An 18705-nucleotide genomic window follows, 5' to 3' on the forward strand; every position below is an offset into this window, starting at 1 on the left:
GGGCCATTCTGTGTGACAGTTGTTTTTGTTTCTCCTTAATGTAAAGCCACCCCCTTTGTTGATTTTAATTCCCTGTAAGCCAACCTTTAAGCCATGTCGTCAGTCGCCCCTTCCTCCATCAGAGCAACGGCAGACAATCGTTCCGCGCCTTTTTTCCATGCAGACACCATACCATGACAAGCATGGAGCCCGCTCAGATCACTTTGGCAATTAGGAGCGTATTAAACACCATGCGCATTATCCAGCAGTATATGCAGCACCAGAACCTGCCAAAGTGAAACCGGGTATATAGGCAACATCAGCGCTGTGACGAGAGTGATGCGGACATGGACACAGACTTCTCTCAAAGCACGGGCCCTGGCAATGTGGGCATCATGGTGCTAATGGGGCAGGTTCATGCGATGGAACGCCAATTCTGGGCCCGGGAAACAAGCACAGACTGGTGGGACCGCATAGTGTTGCAGGTCTGGGACGATTCCCAGTGGCTGCGAAACTTTCGCATGCGTAAGGGCACTTTCATGGAACTTTGACTTGCTTTCCCCTGCCCTGAGGCACAAGAATACCAAGATGAGAGCAGCTCTCACAGTTGAGAAGCGAGTGGCGATAGCCCTGTGGAAGCTTGCAACGCCAGACAGCTACCAATCAGTCGGGAATCAATTTGGAGTGCGCAAATCTACTGTGGGGGCTGCTGTGACAAAAGTAGCCAACGCAATCAAAGATCTGCTGATATCAAGGGTAGTGAACCTGGGAAATGTGCAGGTCATAGTGGATGGCTTTTCTGCAATGAGATTCCCTAACTGTGGTGGGGCCATAGACGGAACCCATATCCCTATCTTGGCACCGGAGCACCAAGCCGGGGAGTATATAAACCGCAAGCGGTACTTTTCAATAGTGCTGCAAGCACTGGTGGATCACAAGGGACGTTTCACCAACATCAACGTGGGATGGCTGGGAAAGGTACATGACGCTCGCATCTTCAGGAACTCTGGTCTGTTTCAAAAGCTTCAGGAAGGGACTTTCTTTCCAGACCAGAAAATAACTGTTGGGGATGTTGAAAAGCCTACAGTTATCCTTGGGGACCCAGCCTACCCCTTAATGCCATGGCTCATGAAGTCATACACAGGCACCCCGGACAGTAGTTAGGAGCTGTTCAACTACAGGTTGAGCAAGTGGAGAATGGTGGTAGAATGTGCATTTGGACGTTTAAAAGCGTGCTGGCGCAGTTTACTGACTGGATTAGACCTCACCAAAACCAATATTCCCACTGTTATTACTGCTTGCTGTGCGCGCCACAATATCTGTGAGAGTAAGGGGGAGATGTTTATGGCGGGGTGGGAGGTTGAGGCAAATCGCCCGGCCACTGGTTACACGCAGCCAGACACCAGGGCTGTTAGAAGAGCACAGGAGGGTGCGGTGCACATCAGAGAAGCTTTGAAAACCAGTTTCATGACTGGCCAGGCTGCGGTGTGAAAGTTCTGTTTGTTCCTCCTTGACAACGCCCCCTCCCCTTGGTTCACTCTACTTCCCTGTAAGCTTACCACCCTCCCCTCCTCCCTTTGATCACCACTTGCAGAGGCAATAAAGTCATTGTTGCTTCACATTCATGCATTCTTTATTAATTCATTACACAAATAGGGGGATAACTGCTAAGGTAGCCCAGGAGGGGTGGTGGAGGAGGGAAGGACAAGGCCAAACAGCACTTTAAAAGTTTAACACTTTAAAACTTATTGAATGCCAGCCTTCTGTTGCTTGGGCAATCCTCTGGGGTGGAGTGGCTGGGTGGCCGGAGGGCCCCCCCCCACCGTTTTCTTGGGCGTCTGGGTGAGAAGGCTGTGGAACTTGGGGAGGAGGGTGGTTGGTTACACAGGGGCTGTAGCGGCGGTCTGTGCTCCTGCTGCCTGTTCTGCAGCTCAACCATGCTCTGGAGCATATTAGTTTGATCCTCCAGCAGCCTCAGCATTGAATCCTGCCTCTTCTCATCACACTTCCACCACCTTTCAGCTTCAGCCCTCTCTTCAGCCCGCCACTTACTCTCTTCAGCCCACCACCTCTCCTCCCGGTCATTTTGTGCTTTCCTTTACTCTGACATTGTCTGCCTCCACGCATTCGTCTGTGCTCTGTCAGTGTGGGAGGACAGCATGAGCTCAGAGAACATTTCATCGTGACTGTGTTTTATTCGCGTTCTAATCTTCGCTAGCCTCTGGGAAGGAGAAGATCCTGTGATCCTTGAAACACATGCAGCTGGTGGAGGGAAAAAAGGGGACAGTGGTATTTAAAAAGATGCATTTTATAGAACAATGGGTACACTCTTTCTCGGTAAACCTTGCTGTTACATACATAGCACATAGGCTTTTGTTACAAGGTCGCATTCTGCCTCCCCCCACCATGTGGCTAACCCCTCCCCCCTCCCCGTGGCTAACCGCGGGAAACATTTCTATTCAGCCACAGGCAAACAACCCAGCAGGAAGAGGCACCTCTGAATGTCCCCTTAAGAAAAGCACCCTATTTGAACTGGGTGACCATGAATGATATTACTCTCCTGAGGATAACACAGAGAGATAAAGAACGGATGTTGTTTGAATTCCAGCAAACATACACTGCAGTGCTTTGTTCTGCAATGATTCCCAACTGCGTGTTACTGGCCTGGAGTGGTAAAGTGTCCTACCATGGTGGACGGAATAAGCCTGCCCTCCCCAGAAACCTTTTGCAAAGGCTTTGGGAGTACATCCAGGAGAGCCGTGAATGCCAGGACAAATCAATCATTAAACATGCTTTCTTTTAAGCCATGTATACAATTTAAAAAGGTACACTCACCACAGGACCCTTCTCTGCCTGGCGGGTCCGTGAGGCAGCCTTGGGTGGGTTCGGGGGGTACTGGCTCCAGGGTGAGAAACAGTTCCTGGCTGTTAGGAAAACCAGTTTCTCCGCTTGCTTGCTGTGAGCTATCTACAACCTCATCATCATCATCTTTCTCATCCCCCAAACCTGCTTCCGTGTTGCCTCTCTCTCCATTGACTCAGTAAAAGCACACAGTGGGGGTAGTGGTGGCTGAACCCCCTAAAATGGCATGCAGCTAATCATAGAAGCGGCATGTTTGGGGCTCTGACCCGCAGTGGCTGTTTGCCTCTCTGGTTTTCTGGTAGGCTTGCCTCAGCTTCTTAAGTTTCATGCGGCACTGCTTTGGGTCCTTGTTATGGCCTCTATCCTTCATGCCCTGGGAGATTTTGACAAATGTTTTGGCATTTTGAAAACTGGAACGGAGTTCTGATAGCACGGATTCCTCTCCCCATACAGCGATCAGATCCCGTACCTCCTGTTCGGTCTATGCTGGAGCTCTTTTGCTATTCTGGGACTCCATCATGGTCACCTCTGCTAATGAGCTCTGCATGGTCACCTGCAGCTTGCCACGCTGGCCAAACAGGAAATAAAATTCAAAAGTTCGCGGGCCTTTTTCTGTCTACCTGGTCAGTGCATCTGAGTTGAGAGTGCTGTCCAGAGCGGTCACAATGGAGCCCTCTGGGATAGCTCCCGGATGCCAATACTGTCTAATTGCATCCACAGTACTCCAAATTCGACCCGGCAAGGCCGATTGCAGTGCTAATCTCCTTGTTGGGGGTGGAGTAAGGAAATCAATTTTAAGAGTCCTTTAAGTAGGAAAAAAAAGCCTTCGTCATATGGACGGGTGCGAGGTTATATCGATTTAATGCTTCTAAATTTGACCTCAACTCCTAGTGTAGACCAGGGCTCACACATGTTATGAATTAACCTGAAGACCATCATGTGGGGATTGAAGATTCAGCCAGAGTAAACAAAAGTGGCACCATTTTGGCAGACGGTCAGTTGATTAAAATGTGAAGTGCTCTGTGCTTGAAGAAGACAAGTGAAGAGCATCCAGTGTTCTCACTTGTTCTTTTCTGTAGCTAAATCAAAAAGAATCAGAGTTGAGCAGTAAGCCCTAAAAGATTTTTTTTTTTTATTGCTGTTGCGCTGTCCTCTGAGATGCGTTCTTGGCAGAGTTCAAGGAAAAGAAAAAACAAATTGGCTGCTGACAGGAAAATGCATAAATGTTCCTACAGTTAACATCACTGGGCCCATCCTTGTTAGGAGAAGGCTCCTGCAGTGCTTAGACATGTAGTGCCAGCCTTGGTAGCTCATAATGTGCTCTGAGTGGACTTCTGCAAGCAGATGTCTGATAGTGAAGGTATTGAAGTGGAGAGGAGGAAATAGACAAACTCGGGATGCATCAGGGTAGGAAATCCAAAAGGGCAGAGTTATGGAGTTTTTACCAAAGAGCTTAAGAGTTGGGGGTTTTTTAAAAAATAAATTGGGGGGGGGGGGCGGGGGAGGAAACCCCATTCCTCCTACAGTTAATGTATTTGTGATGTGACTTGGAAAAGCTGCCTAGATATTTCAAGGTATTAAAAAGAGTATTCATAGGTCGTGTTTGCAAAAAGTATGCATACATCTTCTACTTACAAAAGACATGCGTTTGGATAACAGAAGCCACATTTACACATGTAATTCTGAGGTGCTGCATGTTCACTCTTCTGTTTTGTGGACACAACACTGGCACACACTTTTGGAAAAATAGCCCTAATGATTTTGTAGCAATATAACAACATAGAATATATATAACTTAGTGACAAATATGCATTTGAATTGTATGGTTTTGCGTAGGGCCTGAAATGGTAATATCATATAAACCCTTATGGAAAAGTCCTTTAGATTTGTGGGACCAGCCTATCATTTTCTATGAAATTTTATATAGCAACAATAGATTTCTGAAGGATGGTTCAAAAACCTATAGAAAAATATAATGATTACATTCTATAGATATTTAGATAAGGTTCTATAAAATTTAATGGCATTTCTGTAGAATTCTGTTTTTCCTGCTTAATAAATCTATAACATAACACAAAGCTGTAATACTTAAAATGTGGCTATCGAAAGTTACAGTGCATTTTGTGACAAATTAGCCTAAAACATTATTTAAAAGTCCAATGCAAATCTGAAACTTAGTCTAATCTACACTTTACAGAAAAAGCTATTATCATTCCCCCCCACCCCACCTAAAATTGATCCAATGTAGTTTCTAATTTCAGTCCTCTAGATTGAGATCAAACAACAATGGAGAGTCGGGGCTAGACAAATCTATTTGTGAGCCAGGAGCTGTTTGTTCATTACTAGCTTTTAGAATCTGTTCTCCAAATAATTGTTTATAGTGGGTAGTTGCTTATCATTTTTAACCTTCTCTTTTCTGTGGATGGACCTGTTCCAAATGACACAGCAAGTTGCCTGGCCTTTGGTCTCCATTTTTTTTAATGCTCTGGTAGATTGTCACCTGCTGTAATTTTGCACTCTTATTTCTCTGTGACAATCTTGTATAAAGAAAAGGGTATATTGATTGCAACAGCAAGTATAGGCTTTCCACTCCCATCAGTCCCAACTAATTTATTTTATTTATTTCTTTAAATTTCCAGATGTGCTCATTCCAGAAGCACGGGACTATAGAATGGTTGCTAACAGTTGTGAGTCAAAGCTATTTGTTCCAGGGGGCACTCACTAATATAAATTGACTTCAAGCAAGGCAGCTGGTTGTAGCACTGGAATTTCATCACTAGGGAGCCCTGCTGCTCCACCACAGCACAAAGTGTCGGGGGAGGAAGAGGGTGTGAGGAGCCCATTCCTAGAGCCTCAGCACAGTTTCCCAAAAGGGACAGGTCAGTGCATCAACATCATGCACCAAACGGTGGAGCTAGCCAGCTGCCCAGTGCGAATTATGCAGTACCCTCTGAAACTGTAGCAATTTTTTCCTCCCATCAAAATATAAGCTATTTTTGCCCCGGTGCTTCAATCTACTCAAGGAGGAATCCTGACCCTTCCTGGTAATATGGTGTCCTAAAGGCACAAATGAACCTCATATGGTAATATCAGGTCAAATGTAGTGATCTGATTTGGCCCATCTTATGCAGAGACAAAACAGCCAGGTATCAAAGTTTTAGCAGATTTTATTTTGTGGCTTGACATTTGACCAAATGTCTGGGTTTCTGCTGGGAAGGTTATGGTACAAGAGTGTAAGTCAAGAGATCTTGATTATATACTCAGATGTGCCACTGATTTCTTATGTCAAATCACTTAATCTCCCTTTATATCAGTTTTCCTATCTGTAAACAAGTACTTCAGAGGGATGCTGTCATTTATTAATTCCCAGCAATTGCTCTGAGAACCTTAGAAGAAAGGTGCTATGTAATTTTAAAATAATACCAGTAATGCTTTGGGCCTAGTCCCATGGAAGTAATGGTAATCTAGATGAGTGAGGATTTACTCTCCGTTCTGCCTCCCCCAACCTTGTCTTTGTCTATCAAAATAATTCATGAAAAACAAAGTTTTTATGTAGAGAGAAATAGTGTCTGCAAAGTTATGGTTGCAACCTGTGTTCTGTAATAAAACTGACTTTTAAATACTATCTCCCCCTTGTAACTCTGGACAAAACAGATCTTCAAGTTTTCAAAACGATAAGATTAATGATGAAGCAGATTTTTTTCTCTCCTGAAAATGCCAAGGAAATTAAGCACTTTTTTTTACATTCCTTCAACTGAAAAAGTGCCGCCTTTTTGCAATTTTTGTAAAGTTCTTTTTCTTGTCCCTATGTTCTGTAAGTAAACCACAACTTTATGAACTCTAATTTTATGGAATTCTTACATTTAAAATGCCTTTACATCTCCTAGCAGGATTGTAGGCTAGTATATATACCTCTGCTTTTACACAATCCTTACGTAAATGTCACCTGAGACTCATAACATTAAGGTATGACTGTATTTAGAAAACAGAGTTTAGTTTTAACACAGGATTCACTTGATCAGTATATCTATCTAAACTTGGGTCGAGGTTAATTTGCAAGAAAAATAACATTTATTTTACTATTTCTGTTTTTTATCAGGTAAAATTTTCAGAAACACTTAGGTAACTTTTTACCCATTATTCCTAATGAAATGAATGTCCTCATTAGAAAAAATATGTTCAGTTTTATAAAGTTCTGAAATATTCTGCAGAGCTTCAAGATGTTTAAGGAAATGCCTAGAGATTTCACAAAAGGTCCCCATCACTTACAAAATCTATTTCTGTCTTAACAAGTATTGTGGAAAACAATGGGCCTGAGAAAGGGCCTGCACAGCTGAGTCATTTAGGGAAGGACAGATGGTCTTACAGTTAAGGCACTGGCCTGGGCCACCAGAGATCCAGGTTCAATTGCTGGCTCTGCTCAGACATCTTGTGTGATTTTGGGCACTTCAGGGACTCAGTTCCTCATTCTCAGCATTGAGCTATTAATACTTCCCTTGTTCAGTGGTGGTGTAAGGATAAGTGCATTAAAGTTTGTGAGGCGTGGCGATCCACCAGTGATAGAACTACCCAGGTAGCCCCTGGTTGTTTCTCATGTACCCATATTTGAATTGCAGCCTGGAGCATATGCTCTGCCAGACCTCAGCTCTAGGATATGTATTCTCTTCATTCTTGGGGGTGAGGGCTGTACAGGACAATGCACCTGACTAGCCCCACAAAGAAATCAAGCAATTAAAAGAGTGATGAATGGTGCCCTAAAGCTTAAACATTTTAGGCAAATATATCTTATTAACACGCGAGGATAAGTAAGAAATCATTTTAATACATTGTGATTCACTTTAACACTATTAGTTCTGATTAATTCAATTGCTATTAATATAGCAGCATTATGTACCTCTAACTAAATTACTTTGTAATTTATCATTTATGCTACCAGACTGCAAAACCAGCCAGTCAGATTGCTGGATGACTGAATGTTATTCGGTGCTGAAAGTAAAAAAACAAAATTTCAACCATCAGAAACTAGCTAATCCATGGAATAAAGCCTGCTTTTAGGTAGCTGCATTCTGTGGTTGTCATCATTAAGTCCAATAGAACCCAGACCAGGAATACACCAGCCATGTTTATGATATCTGAGACATGAAAGTCTGTGTTTAGCTGAGTAAGGGCTTCTTAAGGAAGTCTCCCAAGAAACTTCACAGTAGCAAATTGCAGGCCTTCCAGGAGCAGGAAGACATCATGTGAATGAGGTCCCTATCTCCTGCTCTCCACCACTCTTGAGACTCAGACTCATCTACCCCTCTTTTTGATCATGTATGTGCAAAGGGCCTAGCTAATTCACATTTTGGGGAGAATAAGGCTGGCCTTCCCTTCTCTGTGCTTGTCAGGCTCCACGATTCTTGAATGTGGATCTGTGGGGGGTCCTGGGAGTCATTACACTCCAATCCTCCACCCAGTAGCTCACAGACAGCAGCTAGAACGGGGGTCCAGGAAGCCCAGCTTGGACACAAGCCCCTTCCCCTATGTTCTGGTTGGGAGCACTCCAAGGCTTCTGGTTCCATCATCTTATCCTGACCTCCTGGTGTTCTGATTCAACCTCATTCCTACTCCCTGGACCATTGACCTGTGCCCGATATAGGGTGGCCACCTTTCCAAAAGGCAAAAGTGGTTCACGTGCAGGAGCCATGCCCTGTCTGTGGTCCTGCCCCTTGTTCTTCCTCTTCCTCCTGAGGTCCCACCCCCTGGCCAGACCAGAAGCCTGAGCTGGGCTGTGATAAGAGTCTTCCAGGGAGCCCGGGCCACTGTGGGGAGCCCCCGACCGTACACCTGTCCTGGGTGGGGGGCTGGGGTGCCCAAGAGCAGTCGCCGACTCCTGTCCCCGCCCAATGTAAGGTGACAGGTTACTACCCCTTTCTGCTTAACAGTAGCAAGCTTAGTCACAGACTTCCATGACAATATTCCCAAGAGTCCACTCAACCTAAATGTTAATTGTGCAAAGTAGCTTAGGCTTGGCTAAGTGGGAATGTGCAGTGGTTAAAGACTGACATAGGAGGAGACCTATGAGCTAGCCAAGAAGGAGGGGGAGCAGAAAGGATGGGGATCTCCTAATTGCTTTTAGCAAAAGAGAAGGACCAACTTCCCACCCCCATACCCTTTACTTTAACCCTGGTCCTGGAATGCCTAATCTATTCCCTTTCATCTTGGATCCATAGCACTTCAGTGTCTGTGTTTATTTTTGGAGCCATTACACAACCTGACGGTAGTGAGCTTCTTTCATTTAAAAAAAAAAAAAAGCACACACATTTTAGGAACGTAGGAATTGCCATGGTCCATCTATTCCAGTACCTGTTTTCACAGTAGCCAGTACCAGATGGTTCAGAGGAAAAACTCCACAGATGTGTGATGATCTGCCCCCACAAAGGCCTCATCCTGATCCCTAACAGGCAGGGATTATTTTAAGTCTTGAAGCATGAGGTTTAATATCCATTTGATGCACAGTTGTACTGCCCACAGACCCAGGTTTTCCAAAGAAAAATACATTGTGTCAGCCATAGACTTCACTACAGAAAAAGGAAATACTAACAAAATAAAATGGAATCCTCTTTGCCACCAGCTCAGTTAGGGTCCTTTATTATGAGGGTGCTTATGGTGGTTTCCTCGTTAACTTGGTTAATATGTGTTATTTCTGCTTATAACCCAGTCCATTCAAAGAATTAAATCTTTCATTAGCCAGCACGTGCATAATGGACAGGAAACATTACAAAATTATTTAAACCCTTTTGCATTAGCATCAGCCTCCTCCCTCCACCCCCACTTCAGACAAACATTAATCTTTGCTTTAAGCTTCCTTTTGTTTTGCTGCACTGAGCTGCATGTTGATATATGGAAGTGGTGCCTGATTGGTGAGAGAACATTTGATGCTGGCCACAAACAACACAACGGGGAAGAAAGGATCTACCACTCTGCACTTGAAATACCTGCTCTATTCAGCTGTACAAAGAGATTCCCTTTGATTTGTAATGCTTTCCTTTCAATAGCCATTGGAATTATGGAAAGCCTTGTGGCTGGAGTGCAGAGCTGGGAGAGAACTGAGGCTGCAGAGTTGGAGCTTTACAATCTTTCCAATTTTAATCAAAGCGGGCCAAAATTAACTTTTAAAATTTGTAAGGCACTCGGATCCCAGACTGATGAGTGTAGTAATGACACTTAGACAAATAGGTTCCCTTTCCATCCCTATAGAACTTATGCTTGAATCAACTGCAGCCTGCCAGAAGCTTGCGTACTGATACACCGAGCACAATAACTGATTTCCACTTTAATCTCAAAAAACAGACTCTGTTTGATTCTGTTGTTCACTCTGAGAGGAAAAAGATTATTAATGTGACAGTCTTTAAAGTTTTTTGTGGAAAGGAGAGCAATAATGCAATAAATGTATTGGTTAAGAGAAAACATTTACAGGAGATCTTTGCCCATCATTTTTTATCTTCTTTCATCATGAAGAATGTTCGCTGTGATACACTGTCCTGCTAATCAAACAGCACTGAAAGGTTAGGTCATTGGAAGTCTTTAGTCATTTTGTGCTTTTCAAGAGTGAATTTGTTAAAATTATGCTGAATACCCACTTAAAGCCTCAGCTGAAAACCCTACCTGTGTTTTATAACTCTGCACTGTCAGAACTCATAATAAGTCAAACATTCTTTCAGAGGCACTCATAAGAGAGAGAGGAAAAAAACCCTGTACATTTAAGAGTAATTTCAGATTGTAAATGAAAAAGAGAGGCACGACTGTTCATTTGCACCAATCATGCCTTCCTTTCATCTGCTCTGATTAGGCCTGGTGCGGTTTCATCAAACTACTCCATCACTGAGCTGTCACTCCAGCCGTCTGTTGATTGAAAACAATCAGGGCTCTGATGGCACAATTATTCTGACCCTTTAACTAGAGGCTGCTGTGATAATGAAAGGTTGATTATGATAGTTTGTGCCTCTTTCAGTTTGCCAAGAAGGTTAATTTGGGCATCAGACGGATGTTTAATGGGCGCTTGCTGGCTACACTGAAGTAAATGAGAACGTGCAGTCTTCGATATTGCACGGATATAGTTTGGCTGTCAATCATTGTCATTTTGAGTTTGTGCCTCACACTCTGGAAATCACATTTTATTTCTTCCTTGGAATTTAATTTATTCTGTGCCCTGAGGAAGTTCTTTCACTCTCTGACCTTCGAAGAAGCTTTCTCTGTCTTTTTTTTCCCCTCCCCTCAAATGGAGCCCAAAGGCACAACGCATCCAGAAGAACATTTTCCTTTCATTTTCTCTTAAAAACCCCGGAAACTTTAAAATCACTCTTTAGAACTCACCTTGAATAAAAGTAAATGTTTTAATTCTGATTGTAAAATAAGAATGTGCAAATGAAAGTGAAGTTTGCCCACTTGCTAAAGCAGCATCACAAAGGGGGTTGCTTATATATACACATATTCATAAATATTCAATAAAGATTTTAAAAATATCTCTGTGAGAAGGGGCATATTTTACACACACACACACAGAGCTTAATGTAGTGTAAATGTGATCTCAGTAACGTCCTACGACTTTTTGAGTCAGAAAGTCTCCCTCTTTTCAGGGTTGAGGGGCAGGAGGCATTTCATTGCAGATTCAAAGATTATTAATATTTACCAATTTCAGATTGAGAGAACCCTATGCATAATTTTGTAGTTGTTTGGTTCATGGCGTAAAAGAGATGCAAATACATAATAATTTTGATTGTTCTACATGCAGCTCATTACAATCTTATTTTTATGCACATTTTTCTAATTCAAAAAAAATGACAGAAGGAAAAAGATTTTATATATTTAGCCATGTGGTTTGTGGATCTGAGTCACTCCCTCTTGATATTGCTAACAAATATGAGGTAGGACCTGCAAGGCACAATTGTAAAGGAGAGTCTGGACATTTAGTCACAAGACTACTGTTAACTCCAGAGGCACTGAATTTCTTCTTCCGGGTGAGTGCTCCACCGCCGCTATGCCCTGAGGCCCCGTCTCACCTCTTTTCACCCCGCTCTGCCCCCTTCCCAAGTGCACCCCTTCCTCATGCCACCTCTTCCTGCTCCTGCTCCGCCCTCTCCCCCAGCTCCTCCTGCACGCTGCCAAACAGCTGATTGGTGGGGCCTCTGAGCAGCTGATAGGTGCAGTTGGCGCCTGTGGTTAACTCTGTCCCATGACCTGAAAAAGAGCTCTGAGTAAGCTTGAAAGCTTGTGTCTCACCAACAGAAATTGGCCCAGTAAAAGATGTCACCTCGCCCACCTTGTCTCTCTAATGTCCTGGGACCAACAACTGCAAGCAAGCCTGTTCCATGTCTGTTTTTTTAAAATGTCAATTTGTAAGCCTAGCCTTGAGAAGCTGATGGGATTTGTTACTTTTTTCCAAAAGCAATATTTGGGTTGGTCCCATTGTTTTTATAAATGTACACTAATGGTCTCACCCAAAGACCACTGGAATCAAAGAGTGTCCTTCCATATTCTTCAGTGGGCTTTGGATCAGACCCCTAATAAATAGTTGGTTCATTGGTGCTCATTTGTGGGCTCGCAAACCCCTAGGAGTCGAGGTCACAGCCACAATGCCCTTTCCATATTGCTACAAGGGAGAGGGTCCCAGCTAGATGGGAAAGCGGTTTCATGGAAGAGGGGTGTATGGAAAAGGTTAAGAACCACTGAATTATCTGAACTCCAATCAGAGGCCAGATCACACTTGCAAATTTTTTTCTGGAGGAATATTTTACAGCCAGAACACCCATTTGCGCTGTAGTAAGTGCACATAGAAATGCAGGCTTGTAAGTTGGAAAACAAACAACCAGATAAAGCACTAAAGTTATAAACCCCATTATTTTGAAACAGATCATGAATAGATGATGAATGTTAGTGAGTTCTCTTTCTATAAAAAGTGCATTGTTTTCGTTACTAGTTTTGTCTCATCAATATCAGTAGGTCTAAAACAGTGTTCCAAGTGCTTATGTAACCTATTTCCCCTTGTTTTTTCCTACCCCCCCCCCCCCAGACGTTCTTGTTAAACCCTGGATTTGTGCTGGAAATGGCCCACCTTGATTTTCATACACACTGTAAGGAGAGTGGTCACTTTAGATAAGCTATTACCAACAGGAGAGTGGGTTTGGGGGGGAAGAAAACCTGGATTTGTGCTGGAAATGGCCCAACTTGATTATCATACACATTGTAAGGAGAGTGATCACTTCAGATAAGCTATTACCAGCAGGAGCGTCGGGTGGGGGGAGGTATTTTTTCATGCTTTGTGTGTATAAAAAGATCTTTTACACTTTCCACAGTATGCATCCGATGAAGTGAGCTGTAGCTCACGAAGCTTATGCTCAAATAAATTGGTTAGTCTCTAAGGTGCCACAAGTACTCCTTTTCTTTTTGCGGATACAGACTAACACGGCTGTTACTCTGAAACAAGTGCTTATGGTAATTATGACTTTCTTTTGGCTTGTTTGGTTACAATTCCACAGTGAGATGTAGAGAGGTTGTTCAGAAAAAAATCAGTGTGAAAAAAATCTCTGCTGCTTTTTTCTTTCCACACTATATGTTCTAGATAGAACTGAAGAAATCTATTGAAGTTTGTTTTTAATATGTTCTGTTTTGTTTTCAACCTCTGAGGCCTGATTATGATCTAAAACTGTCACATAATTGTCTACAGTGACATGAGTGGGTCGTTCAGGGCTGGCTAGAACCAGCCCATATCAGTGGAAGGATTTGATGAGACAGTGGAAACCGAATGGCTGGGACATTCACACTAGAGACCAATGGTCAAGAGGAGGAGATTTTCCCCCACTCTCATCAGGGAACCAGAGCAAAGGCCAGAAGCTGGAGAACAAAGGGGAAAGGTGTCTGGTGTCTTTGTTAAGAGTTGAGCTCACAGAGTCACACACAGCTCTTACCTAGAGGTGACAGAGAGGTACAGCTAAGGTGGATTTCATAGCAGGTTGACTGGGTGGAGCCCGGGATGGACTGTCTGAACTTTTGCCTTTCTGTGCACTGCTAACCTAAGGACTTCCTGGTGCTGTATTCCAGAAGACTAATAAATCTTACTCTGTGTTGGAGAGGCTGCCTGATGTCACTGCAAATACTTGCTGAGGTGCACTGATCCCTGAAGAGAGTGAAAGTCTGTGACCAGGAGTCTGTCTCAGTTGGACTTGTGGAGGAAAACGGGAGTGCTGGAGATCCAAGGCTAAGTCTTAGAGGCATTGAACTACGGAACCTACCTTTGTGACTACAGTGTACGGCACATCCTAAGGCCAGCTCTGTGATAGCCTTGTAAAACCAGGCACGTTCCTCCTCAGCAACTTTCACTATTACAGGGATGGCATTGCATGTGCTGTGAATGTATACGCTGAATGGCATATTTAGTGAATTTTGTGGCTTTTATAAAAACAAGCTTATGCAAATGTCATTTTTCAAGACACTAAAATGAACACAGCTGTCATCGTTACCAGTAGCAAGAAAGGGGAATGAAAACAAACAAGTCTACATCATTTGGCTTTCTTGTTGCATACTTACCTACCTACCTAGAAAAGGCCCAGCGAGGGATCATAATATTAATATATGCTAGTTGCAAATGTAAGCCCAGGATCACTGTACTGGCCAAGCTAGGGTGGGGGAGCTGGGCATAGGCAAATTTGACATTAAATCCTGTTATGTATGTGTATGTGCAGTGTACATATTAATAGTATTTCACACATTTTTAGAGAAATATTTACATTTTATATAGACAGTACACAATTCCAAGGAAACCTTTACACTGCCCCACAAAATCATGTATAGTCTCACTGTAGGTACCACAGAAGCCGCTTATAAATGAAGTTGCTTTTGCCATAGTTCACGCAGCAGGCTGAGTGCCTTGTAATGGAGATTTCAGATCCTTGTGCTGCAGCTCAATAACTCTTCAAATATCCAGATACCATGGTCACAGTCACAAAGTGCGGGTGTGCGTGCCCGCACATATATGGTATGCCGCAGAAAAAAATCTAAAGGGAGAAAGGGGATGAGATTCTAAATAATTAACAGACATTAGATTACAGATTACAAAGAAATACATTTTAAATGTGAACTATAAGGGCTTTTTGCCTACCACTAAACCAGGTGTAAGAGATCTCTCTATTTCTACAGTTGGTGACATCACTGTTACCTAAAGTAGAGCTGAGAGCTGGGTTCCTTATACCGTTTTAGGTGTCAGCGGTGGAAACAACTGGAAGATGGGGAAATGCTAATCAATTAAACTTAAGCTATGGCAGCTAAACAGAAGAGGATATTACTTTAGTATATTGTTCAGTTGGCAATTTCAGATCATGAACAGTTTCACATTTATTTTAATTTAGCCGCTTGACTATTCAACAAGCTATGTTATGTGCACTTTGGAACCACCCAGAGTGTGTACATCACGGACATGCTGCAGTCCTTTTTGCTGTTCTGCTTTATGGTGGCACTGGAATGATGAATGCCACTGCATTCCACAGCTGCTGGAGAATTCAGTAGTGAAGGGTTTAAAGCATTTACATTAATTTTTAATAAGAGGAAGTTTTTAGTTTTGTAGCTTTGTTTATTCTCTTAACTTTCACTCCAATTCATTATCCCAGACTAATAATTCTATTTATTTTTTTCAAGAAAACGTTTGTTTTTTATTTGAACAGGTAAGGGGATGGGGGACTAGTAATTTTATTTTTTAAGGTAAAGAATACATGAAGGTAAAAGGCACCCTCAGGTTGTTACCATGAATAGTCTGAATTTTGTGTTCTGTGCATTGTGTGGGGGTGTATACACGTTGATATTATGGTTTTAAAAAAATCAGGAATGAAGAAAATTGATGCATGGTATACTTACCTAATTTTTCTTCCTTCAGTATTTTGTTATAAACAGGAATAAAGGGAGATGAGGAGGGGAAAAGCCTTTTCTTCTTAAATCACCATACCATAATCTTCCTGATTTTTTTCCCACTCAAGTGTACCCTGTGGCCTTCAATGATCAAATAGTTTCTGTTTATTATATTTTTCCAGGAGCTTGATTCCTATGTTGGCAGAGATTACTTGGACCTTATGAGCTCCTAAAGCACTGCTAACTGCTAACATTTCCTGTTAATTTTGTGTAGCAACCCCCGATGTTGTAGAGGGAGAAGAACAGGTTATTTACTACTTAGCAGTATGATGATCATATATTAATACTGTAGATAATAATTTTCTTTTTATGTAAATAGCAGATGAAATTTGAGAATGCATCTCATATATTGATATCTATGTACTCATAAGTATCTTATACATTGCTCTATGTGTGTAGTAATTCAAATGTATAGTTCTTCTTGGGATGCAAACATTGTGTTAGAAAAACTCCATCATAACATTAATATAGATAATTGCTTTTTGTGTTTGTGTTTTTCCCTACTTTTTAGCTAGCTGTGAGGTGGTTGGAACACAACTGCCGCTATCAGTACATGGATGAACTTCTCCAGTATGTCCGCTTTGGCCTTATGGATGTGGATACACTACATACTGTAGCCCTTCCTCATCCTCTTGTCCAAGCTAGTGAAACTGCGACTGCACTTATTAATGAGGCCTTGACATATCACCAGAGCATCTATGCACAGCCAGTTTGGCAGACCAGACGGACGAAACCTCGCTTCCAGTCGGACACTCTTTACATTATCGGTGGGAAAAAACGTGAGATCTGTAAAGTAAAAGAACTCCGGTACTTCAATCCACTAGATCAGGAGAATGTTCACATCGCAGGGATTGCAAACTGGAGTGAACTGGCTCCCATGCCTGTCGGGAGAAGTCACCACTGTGTAGCTGTCATGGGAGATTTTCTGTTTGTAGTTGGTGGAGAGGTTGAGCATGCCACAGGCCGCACTAGTGCGGTAAGGACTGCCTGTCGGTATGACCCCCGTAGTGACTCTTGGGCTGAAATAGCTCCAATGAAGAACTGCAGGGAACATTTTGTACTGGGAGCTGTGGATGAGAACCTCTATGCAGTAGGGGGAAGAAATGAACTACGTCAAGTTTTGCCTACAGTCGAGCGGTATTGTCCTAAGAAGAACAAGTGGGCCTTTGTTCAGTCCTTTGACAGATCCCTTTCATGTCATGCAGGATCTGTGGTGGATGGACTTCTTTGGATATCAGGTAGAAAACGTTTCACACAATTTGAGGTACTAACAAAATACCAAATTATTGTCATGAATTAAACCATTAAGTTTACTTTGGCTTACGTGTCTGGAAAGGTCGGACTAAGCCTTTATTTTAGAACAGAGAAACTCAGACTGATGCTCCCAAGCTGCAAGTGGCTCTTTACTGTATCTCCTGTGGCTCTTTGCAACACATGATATTAAAACACTGTGTGACTGAATTATTAACCAATCAGGATGCTTTTACTATGTTGTTAACCAATTGTAGTTGATAAAATAATGATATTTGGTGAGTCATTTTGCTGTGAGAATAATATATATACTATATAATATATTAAATGAAACAATTAATTCACACTACGGTGGCCCTTCTGGGTAATGTTGATTGCTAATTTGGCACCTGAACTACTGAAGTCTGAGTATCACTGTTTTACGTATCCATACTAAATTCTTCTAAAACCATAGGAGAATGAGGCCTGGTCTACACTGGGGGGGTGGGGAGGATCGACCTAAGATACGTCGACTTCAGCTACGTTATTCTCGTAGCTGAAGTTGTGTATCTTAGGTCGACTTACCTCGCATCCTCACGGCGTGGGGTTGACTGCCGCCGCTCCCCCATCGACTCTGCTTCTACCTCTTGCTGCAGTGGAGTACCGATCCGGTAGGTAGTGTAGACGTATGCTGAGAGAAGCAGCATAATATTCATACAGTACTTTTCTCTCTACTAAATATGTCCGGCTTCAATGTTGTGTACAGTATGTGGTACCTCCAATCATGATTCATAAATCGCAGTGAATCAAAATGATGATCTATTTGCTGACAGATACAAGATTAAAAATGCTGCATATTCACTTAAAAAAAACCAAAAAATAAACGCCCGCTCCTCCCCGCCACCACCCCGTATCCATGCTGTGGTCAAGTGTCAGTAAATGGGATAACCTGAGTAATTTTAGACCTGTCAGTCTGACCCTGATCCCAGGCAAGATAATATAGCTGCTGCTACAGGACTAGATTAATGAAGAGTCAAAAGAGATTATTATAATTAATTCCAATCAACATGGGTTTATGGAAAATAGAACCTGTCCAACTACTATGATATCTTTTTTTGATGAGTTACAAGTTTGGTTGATAAAGGTCGTAGTGTTGATGTAAAATATACTTAGTCTTCCATAAGGCTTTTGAATTGGTATTACATAACATTTTGGTTAAAAAAAAATTAGAACAATATAAAAGTAATATGGCACACGTTAAATAGAAATCAGGAATCATCATCAAGTGGGTGTGTTGCCGGCAGAATCTCATAGGGACCTGTTCTTGGCCCTATGCTATTTAACATTTTTATCAATGACTTGGTAGAAAACATTAAATAATCATTGATTAAAGTTTGCAAATGATGCAAAATTTGGGGGAGTGGTAAATAATGAAGAGAACAGGTCACTGAAACAGAGCAATGTGGATTGCTTGGTAAACTGGGCACAAGCAAACTATGCGTGTTTTAATACAAGCAAATGTATACATCTAGGAACAAAGAATATGGAACATATTTACAGGATGGGGGACACTATACTGGGGGGCTGTGACTGAAAAGGATTTGAGGATTGTGGTGTATAATCTATTGAACATGAGTTCCCACTGCGATGCTGTGGCCAAGACAGCTAATACAATCTTTTTATGCATAAAAAGGGAAA

General features: G+C 42.4%; 1 protein-coding gene across 7 annotated transcripts in view; it reads left to right on the top strand.

Annotated features, from left to right (window-relative positions):
• KLHL32 (kelch like family member 32) overlaps nucleotides 1-18705 on the top strand; it is a 143341-nt gene that overhangs the window by 104063 nt on the left and 20573 nt on the right. For all 7 annotated transcript variants that reach the window (XM_077812837.1, XM_077812842.1, XM_077812841.1 and 4 more), the window contains one exon: nucleotides 16289-17015. In XM_077812837.1, coding sequence (XP_077668963.1) covers nucleotides 16289-17015 — 727 coding nt within the window. The remainder of the gene's footprint in view (nucleotides 1-16288; nucleotides 17016-18705) is intronic.

The sequence above is a fragment of the Eretmochelys imbricata genome, chromosome 3 (genome assembly GCF_965152235.1).
Source record: "Eretmochelys imbricata isolate rEreImb1 chromosome 3, rEreImb1.hap1, whole genome shotgun sequence".
Taxonomy (NCBI): Eukaryota; Metazoa; Chordata; order Testudines; family Cheloniidae; genus Eretmochelys; species Eretmochelys imbricata.